This window comes from Buteo buteo, chromosome Z (assembly GCF_964188355.1).
Source record: "Buteo buteo chromosome Z, bButBut1.hap1.1, whole genome shotgun sequence".
Classification (NCBI taxonomy): domain Eukaryota; kingdom Metazoa; phylum Chordata; class Aves; order Accipitriformes; family Accipitridae; genus Buteo; species Buteo buteo.
The window spans coordinates 71,582,038-71,601,964 of record NC_134204.1 but is presented as its reverse complement, the minus strand read 5'-3'; the positions used below and the strand labels follow the sequence as shown (position 1 = coordinate 71,601,964).

The window sequence follows — 19,927 nt, the reverse complement described above, 5'->3', positions numbered from 1 at the left end:
CTGAGTGTAGGAACACACTCAAACTTGCTCTGCAGGGAATTAATCTGAAATAGCTGTTCCAGATTATGTTGTGCTGAAGCTTTTATTCTAAAGTAAAGGAATAGTTTCATAGCAATTAAACTTGAATAGTCATTCCATTTTAAATTCATATGCTGTTTTTCTCATGCAAACACACCCAAAAAGATGCAAGCCCCCACAAAACAGATCTTCCTCCTCACACTGATTTTGGTATATCATCCAGAAGGGATCACAAAGGTCTGACCTCAAGAGAAAGAAAGGAAACTTACTCTTACCTGACTTTTTTTATAAGTATATATATTCTTTCACATCTCATCCATGGGCCTTTTGGTTTCTTTTTTGTTTCTTTCCCCAAAAAACACATTAGCCAGGTAATAACGCAGAGTACAAGCTGGTAAACTTACTGAGGCATCTTCTGAACACGAAGCTATTACAAAGTCATTGAACGGGTTCCACTTGACGTCCAGAACATTCCCTTTGTGCCCACATATTTTGGGATAATGTGGGTCGAGCTTGCCTGTCTGGAAAAAACAAGTATCATCAAACCTAAGGTGAGCCATGGAATTATGGGACATTTCCAAGGAAGATCCAAGCCAACTCCAGCAAGAAACTTCTTTCTGCTTGTTCTGCTACAAATGCCCTGGGTGCTCTCTAGCTGTTGAGAATGGGTTTTTGCTGTCCCTGCAGGGCAAGTCTTGATGATACCACTGAAAAGAAAGGAAAGAAGTACTCAGGCCTTCCTAAGTACACACTGCTATCAAGAAATCTGTACAGCAATTGAGTCTGCTGTAGTTAGAAGACAGTATTTGGTTCAGACACCAGAATAAAACTTAGAGGAAAAATAATCGTGAATGAGTTGAATCTTCAACATTTTTTAAAGATCTTGGTGGGGGACGACACAAAAAACCAAACAGAATCTCTTTCAGCAGACATTTCTTATAAGCAGGGGAGGGAAAATGGTTTAGCTTTTATTTTTCAGCCTCACCAGCTAGCATTTATTTTATAAGTAAAAAGAAAATTGTGACACAAATTAAAAATGCAGTTTTTCTTTCAACAAGCTATCTATTTCTCTCTGGTAGTGTTCAAATCTAGCCATTCACCGGATTCAATCAGCGCTCAGACTTTCCAAAAAAATGCCCTGTTCGGGTGGCATCTTTACTGGTAAAATTGCGAAGTGCACTAAGGAGTATTGAGGGCGTTGTGCCACATGGGGGCTGTGTTGCATCAGGATAAACCCATACTTTAGGCTCTGCTACAAACTCAAGTCGGTATATTTATTATGTGCTAGGAAGGTGCTGGGGATTTTATTAACATTGGAGCAGCACTTGCTGCTCCCTGTCAGGAGCAGGAGAAGTATGGGGAGCTGCAGGACCCACCTTGCATCCCAGACATCTGTCGAAGAGCAAAGGTCAGTCACCTAAGGAGAGAGATGTGGTGGCAAGCTGCTGATGCTTACCTGCTTACCTTTATCCCACCTGGAAGAATCATAAATCAAAATGAATACAAATGCGTGCTCTCCTGGAAAGCAGACACTTCTGTTGGTGTCATCCCTGCACCTCTCCAGAGGTAGGCCTTAAGAGGGCACAGCAGAGGGGAATCAGTGTTGGCCCTAACCTGGATGGGGCTAGGATGTAATTTTCCCAGCCTTGAAAATTTGTATGGTTTTGAAGGCAGAATAGGACACAATATGTAACTATTCTGGCTTCACCGGAAAGTTTGTCGCATAGACTGGGACAAACCTGCTTTAAACTGAACACCCAGAGGGCTTTGAAATGTAAAAGACTGTGCTTTTTTAGACTATAGTCTAAAACAATTCCCTTTTATAATAGCAACAATGCAAAGTGACTTGGGAAGGCAGAAGAGAGATAAAAGGCCTTTAATAAGCAGCGTTCCCCCGCCCACGGTGTCCTTTTGTAGGCTTCGGGACTGGTTTCAAGCTGGCAACTCAATGGGCTGGGCAGCCAGCTCCACAGGGATCCCTTGATCCATGTGGGAACTCTGTCCCCTCCCAGAGCTGGCTGCCTGTCTGCTCCCCACTCCATTTGGGAGACTCCCAGGCTGCGCTGAGCTTGCCTCTGTCTGCCCATACTGCAACACTCTCCTACCCCCACATCCCCAGCAGGCTCAACTGGCCCTGGAAAAGGAGCCCTTACCCTCCCAGCCACGCGTCCCACCTGCCCCAATGCAACCCTGCAGCCCTGCTACAGAGCAGGACCCACAGCACATGAACCCCTAGGCTTCAAACAAACAGGTAGGGCTGTTGGTCTTAGACTCACATCTGCATGTGGAAGTGAAGCTCTTCATGTACTAGGGGAAATTTCATTCTGCAGACCAAAAACTATTTCAGTAACTAGATTTGTTGTCATTCATGCAGAGGTACCTGACTTCCACAGTTACTTGCAGAGCTTGAAAATGAGTAATTTTTCAACCGCTCACTTTCTAAACTCCCAGCATTTTCGAAAAGTAGCCAAACTCAAAGTTCCTTGACAAAACCACTTCTAGTGGGACAGCTGTTAAAACTCTCCCAGCAGATTTGTACACAGTAGATTACTGTGAGATGGGTCAGCCCCACCTCTCAGGTGTTCTCCAAAGGGCATTAACACACGTTGTCATCACAGCACAGCACTCACATATGGCATCAGTTAGGTAAGGCCTGAGAGGTCATCACAGGTTTCATTTCATACGCCTTGCCCGCAGAGAGAAGGGAGCAGGGTTTGCATCTAAGAGGTCTACACAACCGCAGATGTCCTCACTTTCACACCTGGTACTGACACATTGAAAGACTGGAGACTGCAAAGACTTGGACACAAATATCTCTCTGTCTCTCAGGACTTTGTTCTTATTTTGCTATCCGTTTGCTTTATGTTGCGAAGGAACAGACAGATGCAGTCTCAACCAAGTCTGGTCATCAGAAAAGGAAAAAGGCAGGCCTTTGTCTTTCAAAGGAAGGCCACAAAATTGCCTGCTGTGTCAAGATCCTTCCTTAGCATCAGTGCATGCACTTCCCCAACACATCTGTGTCAGACACCAATCTACACCCAGGCCACTATGTGGGAAAGTAGCTCATCTCCCAGTTACAGCCACTGAGCCCATGTCTCCTCAGACTTGGAACATTTACAAAGGTAGTCAGTCTGTTCTAGGCACCAGGCAGCCCCTGTGGCCACAGCCACTTCCCTCCCTGGTGAGATGTCCTTCAATGACACATCTTCATGAGGACCTAACCGACACATTCTGCAACAGAAGACCATTCTCCAAGCGGTGGTAAATATTCAACTAATTCCTCTTCGGGTTGAATGCAAAGGCCTGCTGAAAGGAGGATATCTATGGCAAAGAGCTCTTTCCCCACATAACCTCTGCTGCTCAGCCCCAGGCTCTCAGAGAGGAAGAATGGTGCAGAAGGCAGGAAGTGGTATTTATTCAAGGAGAGATGAGAGAGCTTGGTGTCCATGACTCAGCAGGAGAGAAGCACAACAATCAAGCAAGGAGGCATGGTTAAACAGAGAGAGGTTGAGCCTGCATTCGAGCACATGCTGAAGCAGGCAGCCCCTCCAGTAGCACGCAGAGAATGAGCTCAAAAAAGCACTGGAGGGACAAGAGCAGCTCCCCGAGCAGGTTGTTCATCCTCCCTGGAAAGTAGAGCCCTCCCTGTCCCAGCTACCATCTCCCACCTTGGCTAAACATGATGTCCTGACTCTTGGGCTTTTCATCCACACTGTGGCATGCTTGGGATGTGGCTGCTCCCTGTGAATCCAGTCAAAACCATGGATCAGCTGTCCATCATGAGAGGGCAATACTGTCCCAGGCACATACCTCCAGACTGGGCTGCCTTCAGTGGCCTGGCAGCCAGGGTCACAAGCTAAGAGCGCAGTATGCTGTCTACCATGGATCACCCCTACAGGAGGAGGTGGCAGCCATAAATACCACCACCAGGAGCACAAGTTGAAAGCTGCCACTTTTCACTAGGTGGCACCGGTTTGGAAGTGCATTGTGAAAAAAAGTAACTGTATCACAACCCCCAGAGGCAGGGAAACCCTTTCTGCGGGTTGCTGAGGCTGCTCTCCCCCACCAGCATGGGTCAGGAACAGGCATTCAGAGAACAGCTGTATGAAGCACAGCACGTACAGATCCTTTCTCTGATACATCACCAAAGGTCAGCCCTCAAGGGACTTCCTGAACTAGGGGAACTACATCTGCACAAACACAGTTCATAAACCAACTCCTCTCCATAACTCTGTCCTGTTTTGAACCCCTTAATTCTTCTGGGCTCATCAGCATCTGGAGTAGTGAGCTCCACATCTGAACTGCAGAAGCATTCACATCTGCTGCTAACGGTCTGCTCCCTGGTCTCCAGGATCCCCTGCACCATGCAAATCAAGAATTGCTCCTTAGACTTCTTCCCCACCCTCTTCACAGTTTTATATACCTCACTTGGTTTTTTTCCCAGACTGACTGAGGCCTAACCTACAAAGTCTTTCCACACATGAAAGCAGTTTCACATTTTCTGATGTACTTTAATTATCCTTTTCTGTATCTCCTAGTTCTACCATGCCTTTGACTTCTGCAATCAGTATTTCGGATCTGGGTGGAGTATCTGAGCAGATGTTAAGAATGGAAGAATTGCTACTAAAGTCTAGCCAGGCTGAGAAGAGGTGAGAAGACAGAAGAATTAATAGTAAGCAGTGCAAGCACCTTCAGCTCATTTTGCCAACACTTTGAGAGCTGGGTCCTACCCCACATCCCACAGTCACCAGCTGCCTGCTTATAGATGCAGCTCTATGATAAAGACAAGTTCTTCAGCCTCAACAGATCATGGTCGAGGGGACAGAAATGACTCAGTCAAGAAAAACAGGGTAGTGGTTAATTTTAGGACTGTCTCTGAACAGCACCAGTGGTGAAGGAGCTGAATAAACAAAGTTTACAAGGGCCGGGAACTGTGCTAGGTTCTTCAAGCATAGCCAGTTCGCTTTCATCCTTAGCAAATATATATTGAAAAAGTGGCATTGCAATAACACCATCAATTAACTTTTAATTAAAGGCTGAACTTTCGCCTTTCATCTGTTCTGCCCTGATTCCAGAGAGCTCATAATCTTATATTGAAGTGAATCCACATTAGTGCATGCCTAATTCTTCTGAAGCAATAAACATCAGACAGCTAGCTTCTCCCTCTCATCAGATCCCTAAGTCATCAAAACCCATAAACATGGGATTTGTTTCTGAAAAGGAAGTTTTTCCAGCATCAGTGCTTGAAGCTCAAGAGATTCATTGCTTGATAACTGTGTCTCCATTCTTTCACAAAGGACAGGTTAGAGCAAAACATACCACATTCTCCTTTGGTCACAGCTGAAGCCATGCCATTAAAGCACCTTTCAGTTTTTGTCCTCTGTATCTACTGCTTTTTTATTTGCAGTTTCTCCTAGGAGACAAACATTTGAACCGCACAGTTCCTGCTGATTATACAAGAAAGGCAAATGAGATATGAAATGAAAGAAGGTGTTAAAAAACTGCAAGCAGCAATGTAAAACATGTAAGTACACACATCCCAGGAATCACCTGTCAGGACATCTGGGGCCCCTTCCATCATTTTGCAATTCAGGCAACAGCATTAACTGAATATCCTCTGTGTGATCTAGCTCCCTAGAAAGCCTGGCTCTTCTCCAGCCTCTCAAAACGCTCTTGAAAGCCAGCTTGCCTCAGCAGAGCTCACCTGCTGGATGGGAATGACGATGAAGGCCCCTCCACCCACGCACTCGGTCACCACAGCAATGAAGTGGGGGTTCACGGCACAGAAGTGGTTGTCGTGGACGTTGCGGGTAATGGGCACACAGTCGTAGCACTTGTCCTTGCTGGCGGCTTTGCCGTACACATGACGGAACTTGGAGCTGCGGTACTGTCGGTGCCAAGACATCTGCAAGGGGAGAAACACAACGCCCCGTGACATAAGGACTGGCTGTCCCAGCAAGGCTTGCAGACCTCCACTCCCCTCTCCACAGCACAGGCTCATCTTCCCTATTTGGACTCCTTGCACCAACCCTCAGCCAGCAAGCAGCAGCCATATTTTTGTTTGCTGGTCTTCACCCCTTTGGCATGACCTGTCTTTGCACCCATTGCACATCTTTGAAGGAGAGAGGGGAGTGCAGGTGAGAAAAGACAGCTTTCTTCATCACCAGCCAGCTGGGCTGTACATGCACCAGCAGTCCCTATTGCTGGGGCAGGGCCACATGGCAGCAAGTTTAAGAGGAGATCAATCTCAGTTGCACAGAGCTCAGGAAGTACTAAAGATAAAACATCTTGGGTGAGGAAAGCATGAAAGATGGCCAGCCTGGAGGCATGCTTCGTTTAGCACTCAGGTGCTTTAGAACCAAAAACAAGTCTAAATTTTGCTCATATGAAGGGAAAAAAGAGGTTTGAGAGATCATAGGAATAGTTACAGTCACCTGTTTGTTTTTTCCCACTGACAATGACATTCTGCATGTCTGGTTTATAACTTCACTGCAGCCCTCTGACAGACAGCATTTTAAATGGTGTTTAAATGAGATACACAAAGCATACTAAACATAGGAATCCCTTCCTACAGAGAGCAATAATGCTTAATGGAACTGATGCAACTGATTTCAAATAGGAAACCACCCATGCTGGGCAGAAAAGGCAATTCAGACTATTAACTCCAGCTCTTTCCACAAGACCTAGACAGTAAAATGCACATGGCAAGGATGGTGAGAAGACCCTATTGCACAAAGGAAAAGAAATGCAGATCAGGCAAGAAGGTTATGGGTGAAAGAAAGCCCGACACAATCAGCTGCGAATATAGGCAGAGACTGGGAGAGAGCTTGGGTTTGTCCCATATTGAACTGTTTAACATGCATTGGGTGAACAGTATTGTCAGTGATGCTGAATCAACAATACTCCAGTTTGAGAGGGGAACTCAACCAAGCAGCTTTTGGGTTACAGGAAGACTTTGACCGCTCACTCACATGGGTAAGCATTTGAAGGGAAGCATGCACTCAATGGCAGGAAATCAAGTGCATCATCACCTGACAAGTAGGGGTGTAAGCAATTCTAAACCAAAATATCCTTGTTGCTGGCACAGTATTGCATCCCCCTCGGATGACTATTAAATGCTCGGGAACTGTATTGCTTGATCCTGGGCAGTCTAACTGGAGCTTTACAAGCACCCATCAATACAAAGATCCACAAAGCTCACATCCCACATCACACTGGAAGATTTGGGCTGTGAATCGTGCTAGAACACAAGTCCTGTCCTATTCCCCGCCTTCTCCCAATCTACCGGCACAGCTCAGAGCCAACCCACCTTGGACAAATACACGTCTAAAAAATCAGCTCTGGCAGATCACTAGTTGCTTTCACAGTCATTTTTGTTGCTCACTTTTACCTTGGCATATTTTACCTATGTTAACCCTGCATTTGTCCATATTCTTAGCTGATCAAATTTCCTGTGCAGAAAACATTAGGGGCAAAGGATCTCTGATACAGTGAGGGCTACCTATCCCAAAAGAAAACAAAGAAATGCAAGTTATTTGAAAGAGAAAGCAGTGATCCTAGGAAGCTAATCTTGGAAGAAGGGATGTTCACAGGCAGAAACAAAGCTGAGGTTATATGCAACTGTCTAGATCCCCAAACAGCCCCAGAGGTGCAGCATTCTCAAACAACTTCATGCTCATTACAGCTTTAGTGGTTAGGTTTGTCACACCGGAGGAAAAAAAAAAAATCACTGTATTGTCTGGATGCAGCAGTTCCTTCTTACAGCAGGGACATTATCTTTCCAAAAGGAAATTAATTCCTGGCTCCAAGGAACTTCTAGCTAAACTGCACTTGAGGCAGGAGAAAGGGTGTGGTCTGGAGGTTCAAGGCTCTTCTGAAGAAAGGAGTAGCCAAACACACAGGAGATATTCATTATTGCAACACCATTTCTATAGAGAGTAGGAACACATAGTAAGATACTGACATCCCATACAGACTACCTGTAAAATGTTAACAGCAAATACAGAATACAGGAAATAAAAGGAATTAAATGTCCGAGTTTGGACAGTGCTTAGGAAAGACAGCTCTCTCCTATTTCGATTTGTAAATTAAGGTTCAGCTGCCACAGCAGTGGACTTCAAAACACCTACAATTCAGGCAGCACAACAAGATCTGACTGGGAATATCATAAAATTGGCAAAGACATTCCCAGTGGAACAGTGTCCCTTTTGACACAATTTCAGCCACAGCAGAAAGCTCAGCATTTAAAGAAAAAACTCATGGATAAAATATGGTGAAAAACAGCCTGAATAGGTGCAGCATCAGCAGACTGTGTCTGCTACAGTGCAAGATGCTGATCCCAAATAAAGCAGACACATAGACGTTAGGAAAAACTTGTTTGGAAGGAGGGTGGAGGAGTGTTCTGCACTAGAGGTTGCTTGAGTGGTGATAGGTCTCCATCCCTGGAAATCCTTTCATGACTTGATTAGACAAAGCCATATCCTCCTTGACCTAATGCTCACAATAGTCCTGCTCCAAACTGGTGGCTGAACTGGAGTAAACCAAGGGCACAGTGCCACCAAACCATACTGAAACCTTACGATTCACAGCTGAAAAAGCTCACATCTTCACCAAGCAAAATAAGCCCCTGTGTGTACAGCCTGTCTGCTACAAGCCGTGTGGTTAACAAGATGTGGTTCCTCAGCAAAAGATGATCTTTGAGCTGGCTGTTAATGATAACAGCATGGCCAGGGCTCTGACAGTTCTCATCTATTAGACAGTGCCAGCTATGGTGCCTACAAGAAGATCCTCGCAGAGGAAAGAGATCTCCATTCCTATAAGTTCTCCATCAGAGCTCTCAACACACCAAATGCTGTGTTATATACAAATGCAGGCCCAACAATGAATGCATACGTGGGTGTACAGGTACTAAAGGGACTACAGAAGCACTTTTCCCCCAAGCAGGTCCCCAGTGCAGTCTGCCTTCACGCTGCTTGCCCAGATCTGCCCTTCCACTGCTGTCAGGACAATGCAGGAACCAGTCACAGGCCACCGATAGCCCTTTTCCATCAGCAGTCTTGGCCCACCCTCTTTGCTTCAGTTCCTGTGCTTGCATGGCAGGACAGAAGGGGCCTCAGTCTACAGCTACAAGTCTCTTCCTTAGTTTTTTTGTAAAGCAGCAGATTTTCCAGACACTTCTCCTCCTCCTCCCTCTACCTTCCTGGAAGGAATGTGTTGGTTTATTCACTCCTCATGTGGCACTTCAACTATCTCAACCACCCTCAACTTTTTGTTCTGCTAGATGCAATGCCATATTTGTTCCTGGGAAAGACAATCTGACTGAGTACCATGTCCACTCTCCAGGGCTGAAGGTGGAGGAGGGGGACTGGCCCAAGGGAAAAGAGGTATCTCCATTCCTTTGTCTCAACAAGGAGAGCAGAAAGCACCACAACAAAGACAGAGCTGGGAAAAAAACACTCGTGGCCAGGCAAGGAGAGGAAGCATGGTTTTCACAGCATCTCCCATCCAGGGCACAAAGAACTGTTCTGGTGCAGCTGACAAAAGGCTGGGCTTGTCTCCTGTCATGGTGTAAGCCCAGCGGGCAGCAAAGCACCAGAGGCTGCTTGCTTAATCCTCCCCTGCCCTGGTGGAGTGGGGAGGAGAAAATATAAAGAAAGGCTCATGGGTTGAGACAAGGACAGGGAGGGATCACTCACCACTTATGGTCATGGGCAAAAGATAGGCTCAACTTGGAGAAAAAACAACATCAATTTAATTTACTACCAATTAAATCAAAACAAGGGTATTGAGAAGTAAAACCAAATCTTAGAACACCTTCCCCACCCCTCCCTTCTTCCCAGCTCAACTCCACTCCCAGCTTGCTCTACCTCCTCCTCCCCCCAGCAGCACAGGGGGTTGGGGGTTGGGGTCAGCTCCCCACACCTTGTCTCTGCCGCTCTTTCCTCCTCGGGGGAGGACTCCTCACCTGTCCCCTGCTCCAGTGCGGGGTCCCTCCCGTGGGAGACAGTCCTTCATGAACTGCTCCAGTGTGGGTCCTTTCCACAGGCCGATCTTCAGTCACAGGCTGCTCCAGCGTGGGCCTTCCCATGGAGTCACAGCCATCTTCGGGGGCATCCCCCTGCTCTGGCGTGGGGTCATTCACAGACTGCAGGTGGGCATCTGCTCCCCCGCTCCCCTCCATGGGCTGGGGGGGACAGCCTGCCGCCTCACCAGGGCTGCGGGGGCATCAACCTCCCCCGGTGCACCTCCTCCCCTCCTTCCGAACTGACCTGGCTGTCTGTACAGGGGTTCCTCTCACAGTCCACTCCTCTCTCCGCTGCAAGTTTCCCCTTCTTAAATCTGTTCTCCCAGAGGTGCTACCACAGTTGCTGATGGGCTCGGCCTTGGCCCTGACCAGCGGTGGGTCCGACTCAGAGCTGGGGAAGCTTCTGGCCCCTTCTCACAGGAGCCACCCCTGCGGCCCCTCCCCTGCTACCAAAACCCCACCACACAAACCCAAAACACTTCCTTACACAGGTGTCAAAGAAGGCAGCTCTGCAAATGCTGTGTGGGAGACAAGGGTCTCCTCAGCTTAAAAGCACAAGGAGATCCCAGTTTCTGATGTATGTCCTGCACCCAGAAGGAGCTGCAGTGTAGCCTGAGGTGCCATGACATGCCCTCAATGAAAAAGCACCAGATGTCACTTCCAAACACAGCTGCAATGAGACACATGGAGAGCCAAGCAGCAGCCCAGATAGAGTAGCTGAGAAGAGCTGGGCTGAGCAAAACACTCCTCCACAGGGCTGTACTTGAGCAGCTCCCGAGTGCCTGTTTTGGAAGAACAACATAATGTTATCTGCTGTGTACCAGGCAGAGATAACTGGTCTTTCCTCTTTTATTCTCCACCCCTGCGAGACTGGCAGCTACTCGAAACAGCTTCCTCACAGAATGGAAACAGCTTCCTGGCAGTGAGCAGAGATGGCCACTTGGGTCACTGGCGGCATTTGCCACCATTCACTCTTGGAGGCAAGCCCACCTTGAATCCACTCCCATCTTGGGTGGGTCCTGCAGCAGAGCAGCCCCCACCTTCTCCATAAGGGCCTTTGAGCTCCCAGATGACTCCCACACTCCACTTCAGCTAATTTCACATCAAACTAGTCTGCCCGAGCTGTGCCACACTGACACATTTTCATGTTCATCTCACTTTTTCCATGCCCCACCCTTGCCTACCAGCCCAACATTAGGAGGCAGGTCATCTCACTGGTGGGGGCAGGGGGCAGCGCGGGGCTGCAGCATCATCAGAGCTGACTCCATGGGCCACAGGGAGCTAGCTGCAAAATCCTCCCTTGAGCAAGAGGCAGAGGCACCTCCATGGGATCCCCCTCTCCTTCATCTTTCTACGGAAAGCAGGAGACCCCAGTGTATGAGCAACTTTTCTCTCTTCTTCCAAAGCTGCTGAGGCTCTGGCTGCTCTTTCCACCTACCTGCCCCATTCAAGGCCCCACCACGCTGCAGTACCCCTCACCAACCTCCTCCTGGCCCTGGTCACACAGGCTCCCATCTCCACAGGAAAAAGGAGCCAGATAGGAGATCTGGACAGTAGCAGGGCTACGTCTGCTTCCTCTCCGCTCACAGGCCCAGGCAGAGCCCTGGGCATCCACCAACTCTGTGGGCCCCTTCCAGGGGTGGTGGGATCTGCCAGGGGGTTCTGCTCAGTGTTGCCTCCAGGGTCCTTCTCTACCATTTTTAAACATTCACTTCCTTTTTCTCTGTTTTCAGGTTTTGCCAGTCACAATTACTTGCTTTCCTTCCAGGTTTCATCTCCTTTACTGCCATCCATAGTGCAGAAGAACAGAGACACCAAGCAAAAGAAGGTGGCCGCTGTCCAAACATGCAGGGTTGGGATTAGCAAAGCTACAGCCCGCCTGGACTTCAGTCTGACAAGGGATGTGAAGGGCAACAGGGAAGGTTCCTACAGGTATGTTTTGGGTTTGTGTGGTGGGGTTTTGGTAGCAGGGGAGGGGGCTGCAGGGGTGGCTCCTATGAGAAACTGCTAGAAGCCTCCCTGGCTCCAAGACAGACCCAGTCTGGCCAAGGCTGAGCCCATCAGCGGCGGTGGTAGCACCTCTGGGATGACAGATTTAAGAAGGGGAAACCTGCAGCAAGGGAGGAGATTGGAGTGTGAGGAAAACACCTATCCAGACAGCAAGGCCAGTTAAGAAGGAGGGGGAATATGTGCACCAGGGGAGGTGGTGACCCTGCAGACAGCCAGAGCTCTTCTGGAGACCAGAATCTGGCACAGCATCTCCTGAAGGGACAGACTTGCATCCTCTCCCCATCCAAACACACACTGAGATGCTCATACTCCTCAGAACACCCCATGCCTGGGCTGAGAGCCTTCCAGTTCATCATGCATGGTGTGGATTGTACATTTCCCTCACCAAACAATTGTTTTCTGTTTTCTTGTGCTGCTCAATTCTGAGCAAGTATGATGGTTTTGGCTGGGATGGAGTTAATTTTCTTCATAGTAGCTAGTATGGGGCTGTGTTTTAGATTTGTGCTGAAAACAGTGCTGACAATGCAGGGATGTTTTCGTTACTGCTGAGCAGTGCTTACACAGAGTCGAGGCATTTTCTGCTTCTCACTCCACCCCACCAACGAGTAGGCTTGGGGGGGCACAACAAGTTCAGAGGGGACACAGCTAGGACAGCTGAGCCCAACTGACCACAGGGATATTCCAGACCATATGACGTCATGCTCAGCATATAAAGCTGGGGGAAGAAGGAAGGGGGGGGACGTTCAGAGTGATGGCATTTGTCTTACCAAGTAAGCGTTAGGCGTGATAGAGCCCTGCTTTCCTGAAGATGGCTGAACACCTGCCTGTCAATGGGAAGTGCTGAATGAATTCCTTGTTTTGTTTTGCTTGTGTGCACAGCTTTTGCTTTACCTATTAAACTGTCTTTACCTCAACCCACAAGTTTTCTCACTTTTACCCTTCTGATTCTCTCCCCCATCCCACCAGGGAGGACTGAGCAAGCGGCTGTGTGGGGCTTAGTTGCTGGCTGGGGTTAAACCACAACAGCAGGGTACAAATACATGCCAATTAATTAATTATGGTTATGTTTGCTTCACATTCCCCCAGTTTCACACAAGAAGCCTCCCTTCTCCTTGAGACCTGTGCTCCGCAGAGCCTGTGTTGCACTCCTGTGTAAAAGCTGCCGTGGCATGGGGAGACACGGGCTGAAATCCAGGCATACGTCTGGAGACCTTGCCCCAGTGCACTTCTGGGCAAAACACAACATAACAATCTTCCAAAGCACTTCTAAGCACTGTTTTCTATCGTTCATAGGCAGGTTTCCAAACTCTGCCTATACCTCACCTGCCACTCCGAAAAGCACTTCAGATGTTCAGGTGATCCAGCCTGAGAAGTTGGACTCTCTTCCTCCCCTGTCTTTATTGACAGGGAATCAAGAGAATTTACAGTTCAAAAGTCTTTTCTGAGGTCCTAATCTCTTGAAAGTTAGTGATAATTTGAAATGCAGAGAGACCAACAGAATAAAATAAATTTACCCCTCATTCCTTCTCTTGCATGCAGGGTCAAAAAGATAAAAAGGGGAGAAAGGAAGGAATGTAAATGCTAATAAGGGGGATTTTGAAAGTTACAATGAACATTTTAATCTGGAATGCCATGAAAACTTTTCATTTCCCTTTTATTTTCTCTTTTGGAATGCTAAACTTGTATTGCATAGGTAATACCTTTTCCCTTTCAGCCTTGTCATTTTTAGATGATGTTTCTACAGCTAAAAAACCCATAGGGCAGTCTTGCTACTCTCTTGGAAGATCTGTTTGCAAGTATCCAAGGAGAGTGCCACAAGAGATTCAAACTCCCAACTCGATGCAAATAAGCAGATTGAAACTGGCACAAGGGTACACAACTAGAAGGCTCCAGAGAAGACACACATCCTCTTCTCAGTCCTGAATCAGCAGTCCATGAAATAAAACCTTTACATGGACTCAGGTCCAAGTAATAAAATCAAACAAAAGCAAGAATCATTGGCCTTCCCAAAATCTGACTAGGTCTATGATTTTCTCTGGCCCCTTCTCTCCTACTGTCTTCAACTGTTTCATTTGTCTTATCCTTCTCTCCTGCTCAATCTTCTCTCCTCTGCTCCCTGTCCTTTTCTTCCATACAGCTGATCATCTCAAAAATTCAGCCCTCCCCATCCAAAAATGAATGTAACTCACTGCCAAAAGGTAACAAGAGTCACTCTGGGAGACTCGAAAAGTCCTTTCAGCTATCTTGTCTCTGACGATGTCAATTACATAATGCTTAGAGCCAGATGACAAGAGCAAGATGTACACAAAGTCAGCTTCAACACTGCCCTACGCTGAACACCAAGCTGCACATGGGAAATAGGAGAGACATTCCCATTCCCAGTACCCCAGGACTTGTAGAAAGGAACCAGTTAAATACATGGCTTTAAATAAGGCAATATTCAATATCATGAAATACTGCTGGTTTTCTGCCTGAGAGCCAGCTACAGGCACTGTAAATTTCATGACATAACTACATACAGAGCAGACTGTACAAGAGAGCTCCATAAGAAGTACGTCCCCTCTCCTCACTCTGCTGTCCCCACAATAGATTTATGTTGAAGCAGAAAGACATCTGCTACCTGCTCCCAAACTGGGCTTGTGCAATCTTCACACAGGCACAAGGTCTTGGTGTCAGTGCCTCCACTTTAAAAAGACTGTTGGCCCCTCTTCTGATCAGAGAGGGGCGTGCTTCTTGCTGAATCTTGCTTCTTGCTGAATCTCAGCAAAGGAACAGCTGCGGAGCAGGCTGCTCCAAAACTTGCTGCTCTTACCTAGCCAGCATCAGCGCACAGATGGGGAGCAGTGCAGTACATACATCACGTCGGCAAGGTCAGTATTTCTTACACCTCCTGCAGAAGACATCTGTCACCTGGACACAGTACACTACCAAGACTCACATACAAGCACTTTCACTGGGAAACCACTGCTCTTAGCGGTTGACTAACCAACAAAGCCAACTAAGTCCCAGGTCCACCCAGCTAGATTGGGACAGTTTTGGCAAAGACAAATACATCATATCATTATATTTACTCTTAATAAAGCTACTAATGATTCTCCCCCAGGGCAAAGATCTCTCTCACCAAGACCAGGTACTGCAGGCCACATGCTCCAATATACCCTGTCCCTGCAGTTAAATAAGAGCATTCAAAGTGACAGCCATTGAAAAAACAGCATGCAGAGGAACTTCTCACTTTCAGATGGCTTTAAAACTTTCAACCTCACACCACTCCACATGCATTTCTCACCCTTTCTTCTTGCCTTATGCAGAGAAAAGCTGTTGGCTGCAACCCTGATAGGAGTACAGTGGTCACAAAACAAGCAAGCAGGAAGAAAGGTGTCTGCTTGTTGTGCTGGTCTGCAGGTGTCACTTTCTAGCTACAAGCAACCAGTGCTGGGTTTCAATTTCCCATCCCATGTGCCCTTGTTTGCCACCAGCTTTCACGGCAATGAAAAGGGCTTTGTTAGAAACAGCAGAGGGCAAACATGTCCCTCTTGCTACATCAAGTATTTTAATAAGCTACGGTTTTCTGCAAGTAGAACGAACTCATCCCAGGAGGGTTTTGGAAGATGGGACAAACTCTCTCATGCTAACACAGATCAAACTCGGGCATGAGCAGTCAGCCTGTTGAAGCACGGTTCAATCCAGCAATCTTTCGTGCTATCCCACACAAATATTATTCCCAGGTGATTTCACCAGAGCAGTCAGCTCTTCACACCTCACTCTGTTCCTACCCTCCTCTTTCCCCTTTCATCAGAAGCAGCAGTAAGGGACAGTTTCATCACAGATGTTAATGAACAACCCTCTGGCTCAGAGCAAGGCCACCCCCAGTGACACACCAGTATGGCCCCTCACTCTCCTGGTGCCCTGCACCACACTCTTTAGGTTTACCTACCCCTGAGGACTTCTGCTCACGGCTCTCCATGCATGGCCTGGAGAACCAGCAGAGCAGGGGGTACTTTCAGAGACACCCACCTCCTGCCCCCAGAGAGAACTCACCAGCAGCCTGGAGGAAGCCTGCTGGCTTGAGTTTCTAAGTCTTTTAATGACAGGGTCACTAATGATATGTGTGTACTCATAAACACCAAGTCCTGTGCACCACCATCCAGATGGAGAGGCAGTCCCTGGTTTGTAGCCTGCAAAGAAACTAGAGGAGACTTCTCAAAACACCAAGGGAATTACTGCACTGTCAGACTGTTGCAAGAACAGGTGGAGGTTTTGCCAAGGCACCCCTTTGCTCCATTGGTTTGGGATCATCCTCATCTCATCCTATTAGCAGCTCTTGCTTCCCCATGAAGAAGGTCTCTATCACAAAGGCAAATGCTCCTCTCTCCTTTCCTCTCCTGCTCAGTGACACTTCATTTATAACAAGATCTTCCCAAGAGAATGTACATCAATAAATCAAAACCAAACCCTCATACAGCCATCTCAACCTTTTGTTAAAAGGATCATGCTATCCTTTCTCATTTTAAGCATTCCTTGTCTTGGGGTGTGAAAGGTTTTGAGTAGGGCTGTATGAAATACACTGCTGTCACTGTGGAGGAAATATTGCTAAGAACTAATCATGGAAATGAACATTTAACAGGATATCTTGTCCCCATCAACCACCAACAGCAGGTAGTAGTACTGCACAGGCCATCCTCCAGTCCTCTGGTACAGAGGAGGCTCGCTGGCACACCAGGAAAATGAATGTGTCATAACAGATCTCCAGCATTTTAGCTCCTTTCTTAAAGGAATTGTAAAACTTTCTTTTGCCCAGAGAAGGCAGAAAACCAAAACATTAACTGCAACTCTGTTTTAATTCAGGAAGTAGTTCCAAGCACAAATGAGGAAGCTTGTTGCAAAGGAGTGATAGAAGCAGCTAAAATAAGTCCTTGCAGGTGGCATGAAAATACTCAAGAGCACTATACTGGGAGCAAGAAAGGTTAAAGTTGAAGCCAAATGAAGAAAATAGAAAGGGGCTCATAAGTTTAGGCAGATTTAATATTAAAAAGCGCAACTAAGGGGATGAGGACCAATTTCTAAATGGCAGAAAAGCTACTAAACTCTTTCTCAAGCACAACCACAGCAGGATTTTTCAAGAGTCACCTCCTCCAAGTTCATAATGGTCCAATCCAAAATGCAAGAAAACAAGCAAAGGCAGCATGAGACATGCATGGATGAACCAGGACATCCTCATAAACCTCAACCACAGAAAGGATACACACAGGAGGTAGAAGCAGGGACAAGTGTCCTGGGAGGATTATAGTGACACTGTCCAAAGATGCAATGCTGGGCTTAGGAAAGCTAAAGCCCACCTGGAGTTGAATCTGGTGAGGGACAGGAGAGGTAACAAGAAGGGTTTCTACTGTGACATCATCAGCAAAAGGACAACTAGGGAAAATGTGGGCCTGTTAGGAATGGGAATGGGGACTTGGTGAGAAAGGACACCAGAAAGGCTGAGGCATTGAATGCCTTCTTCACCTCAGTCTCTACTGCTAAGACCAGCCTTCAGGTATCCTGAGAACCTGAGACCTGTGGAAAGTCCAAGGCAAGGTGGACTTATCCTTGGTAGAGGAGGATCAGGTCAGGGAACATTTAAACAGACTGGACATGCACAAGGGCCTGTTGGGATACACCCACAGGAGCTGAGGAAGCTGGGCCATGTTGTTGCAAGGTCATTCTTGGTCTTCTCTGAAAGGTCACAGCAATCAGGGGATGTCCCTGAGGACTGGAAGAAAGCAAATGTCACCCTTATTTTCAAAAAGGGCAAGACAGAGGATCTGGGGAATGACAGGCCCTTCAGCCTGAGCTTGATCAGGCAGTTAAATGTAAGAAGAAACTTTTTTACTGTAAAGGTGGTCAAACACTGGTACAGATTGCTGAGAGAGGCTGTGGAGTCTCCATCCTTAGAGATACTCAAAATCCAACCAGACAATGCCCTGAGCAACCTACTGTAGGTGAACCTGCTTTGAGCTGGCAGTTGGACTAGATGATCTCCAGAGGTACCTCCACCTTCAGCCATGCTATGACCCTGTGAAATCTGCACAGTGATCTCTAGGGAAAGCATCCCGACCAAATACGGTGAAAGCAAACCAGAACTTTCTGCATGCGTTCAGCATGAAGGAGATGGGAGAAGTTCTCATTACACAACACTGCCTGCCAGGGACTCATCAAACAGGCCATGCTCAGGGGAAGGAAAATGAGCAGCAACTCAACCAGCTGACTTAAAGCAATAAAAATAGCTGGACTACAGTGTGCACTCTCTTATTTAAATCCAACCACATAAGGAAAGCAAGAAAGCAATGTTAGATGGTTTTCAGGGGAGGCTGCAGTAAGGAAAATGACATCAAAGAAGTAAAAAATACAACAAACTTAGCAGATACGCAGATAAAAGTGAGATAGATGGAGAGTCAGCACAGCTTTTGTAAACCCTCGCCAGGCCTCACAAGCCAAACTGCACTAACAAAAGCCAAAAACTCTGTGACATAGTGTACTCAGTTTCCAATACTAGCATGGTTCCTCACCACAGTGATAAGGCAGCATGAGGTTAGCAAGACGGTCCTCAGATGGATAAGTGGTTTGTGAAAAATGGGAAATATCTACTTTTTGAGTGCTGCAGGCTTAAGTTTTAAATAGACTCTCACCACCCTATTTATATGCCTACCACCCTATTTATGCCTACATGTATCCCAGGAAGGATAAATTTGTGGAAGAGAGGCAGATGGTTAGGGGTCTTGGAAGTCCATCTGTTTTCCTATTCTCCTCATTCATGTCTCTACATGCTTCCCTAAGGATCTTTTTCTAAAATTCTCCAGTAGTGGACAAACCATCATCTTCCTGTGAAACTTATCCCAGCACTCAGCTGCCTTTACAATTACAAAGCTTTTCCATGCTTTCAAAATTAAATCTCCTTTTGTGCAATCAGTGTTCCTTGCCTTATCCTATTTAGCCAGATCACAGGAAAAAGACTATTCGCTTCTTCCTGCAGCAAGGTTTCCTCCACAGCTGACACATAGCTTTCCAGTTGTCTCCAGTTTTTACCTCATTCTCCTTCTGTCAGCCATGTTTTCTCAACAACTGATGAATTTGTGCTCCTCACTTCCCTTCTCTTTGGCTGATATGTATTTTTCCAGAGCGGTTGCACCTAAAACTGGCATACACCTATTTTACTAACATGGATGAACAGATGCTTCCTTTATAACTTACCAGATACTTTCCAGTTCATGTTTATCATTTTCATGCTCCAGCTTGTCACTGAGTCGTGCTCAGCCTGAAATGAACTGCAGCCCCTGAACACTCTTCTGCAGAGCTGCACTGGGTCTGACAGTACTGCATCATCTGAACACCTGAAACTCACACTACTGAACTGCATCCTGATTTTCCCATGCCATTTCTTCAGCTCATTTCAAACCAGAGCCCTGTCCTGCAGGCTTCCTGCTCCTCCTGGTTTCCTATTTATTATTTATTCCTTTGTCGTAATTACTAACAAAAGTACCAAACAGCATCAGATGGCAGGAAGAATCCTGCAAAACTCTTCTCAATAAATCCTCACATTTTGATAATTAACTGTCACATAAGCTCTCCTGTATAGTTCCCTCATGAGATTTACTTGTACCTTACCATAGACATGTGTTTCTAGTGCATATTCCCTTATCTTATTTGTGTGGAACAGCACTGAACATTTTCCTGAAGTCAAGATAAAAGACATCTCCTTCTTCTCCACATCCACTGGGCTCACCACTCTTTGCAAGAGAAAACCAGAGTGTGTTGACATGATTGGTTTTGCCATGCTCATTTTGCCTCTTTCGTCTCATTATTTCTCACACGTGTTCCACTTTTTCCTGTTGTTCTGAT

At 46.8% G+C, this 19,927-nt stretch overlaps 1 protein-coding gene across 2 annotated transcripts in view; it reads right to left on the bottom strand.

Annotated features, from left to right (window-relative positions):
* Nucleotides 1–19,927, bottom strand: part of CORO2A (coronin 2A) — a 58,340-nt gene that overhangs the window by 17,754 nt on the left and 20,659 nt on the right. The window contains exons 2-3 of one of the 2 annotated variants that reach the window (XM_075020402.1): nt 5,723–5,923; nt 423–539 (exon numbers count right to left, since the gene is read on the bottom strand). In XM_075020402.1, the coding sequence (XP_074876503.1) occupies nt 423–539; nt 5,723–5,923 (318 nt within the window). Of the gene's footprint in view, nt 1–422; nt 540–5,722; nt 5,957–19,927 lie in introns of those variants that run through there. The other variant, XM_075020400.1, reaches the window with a different exon arrangement.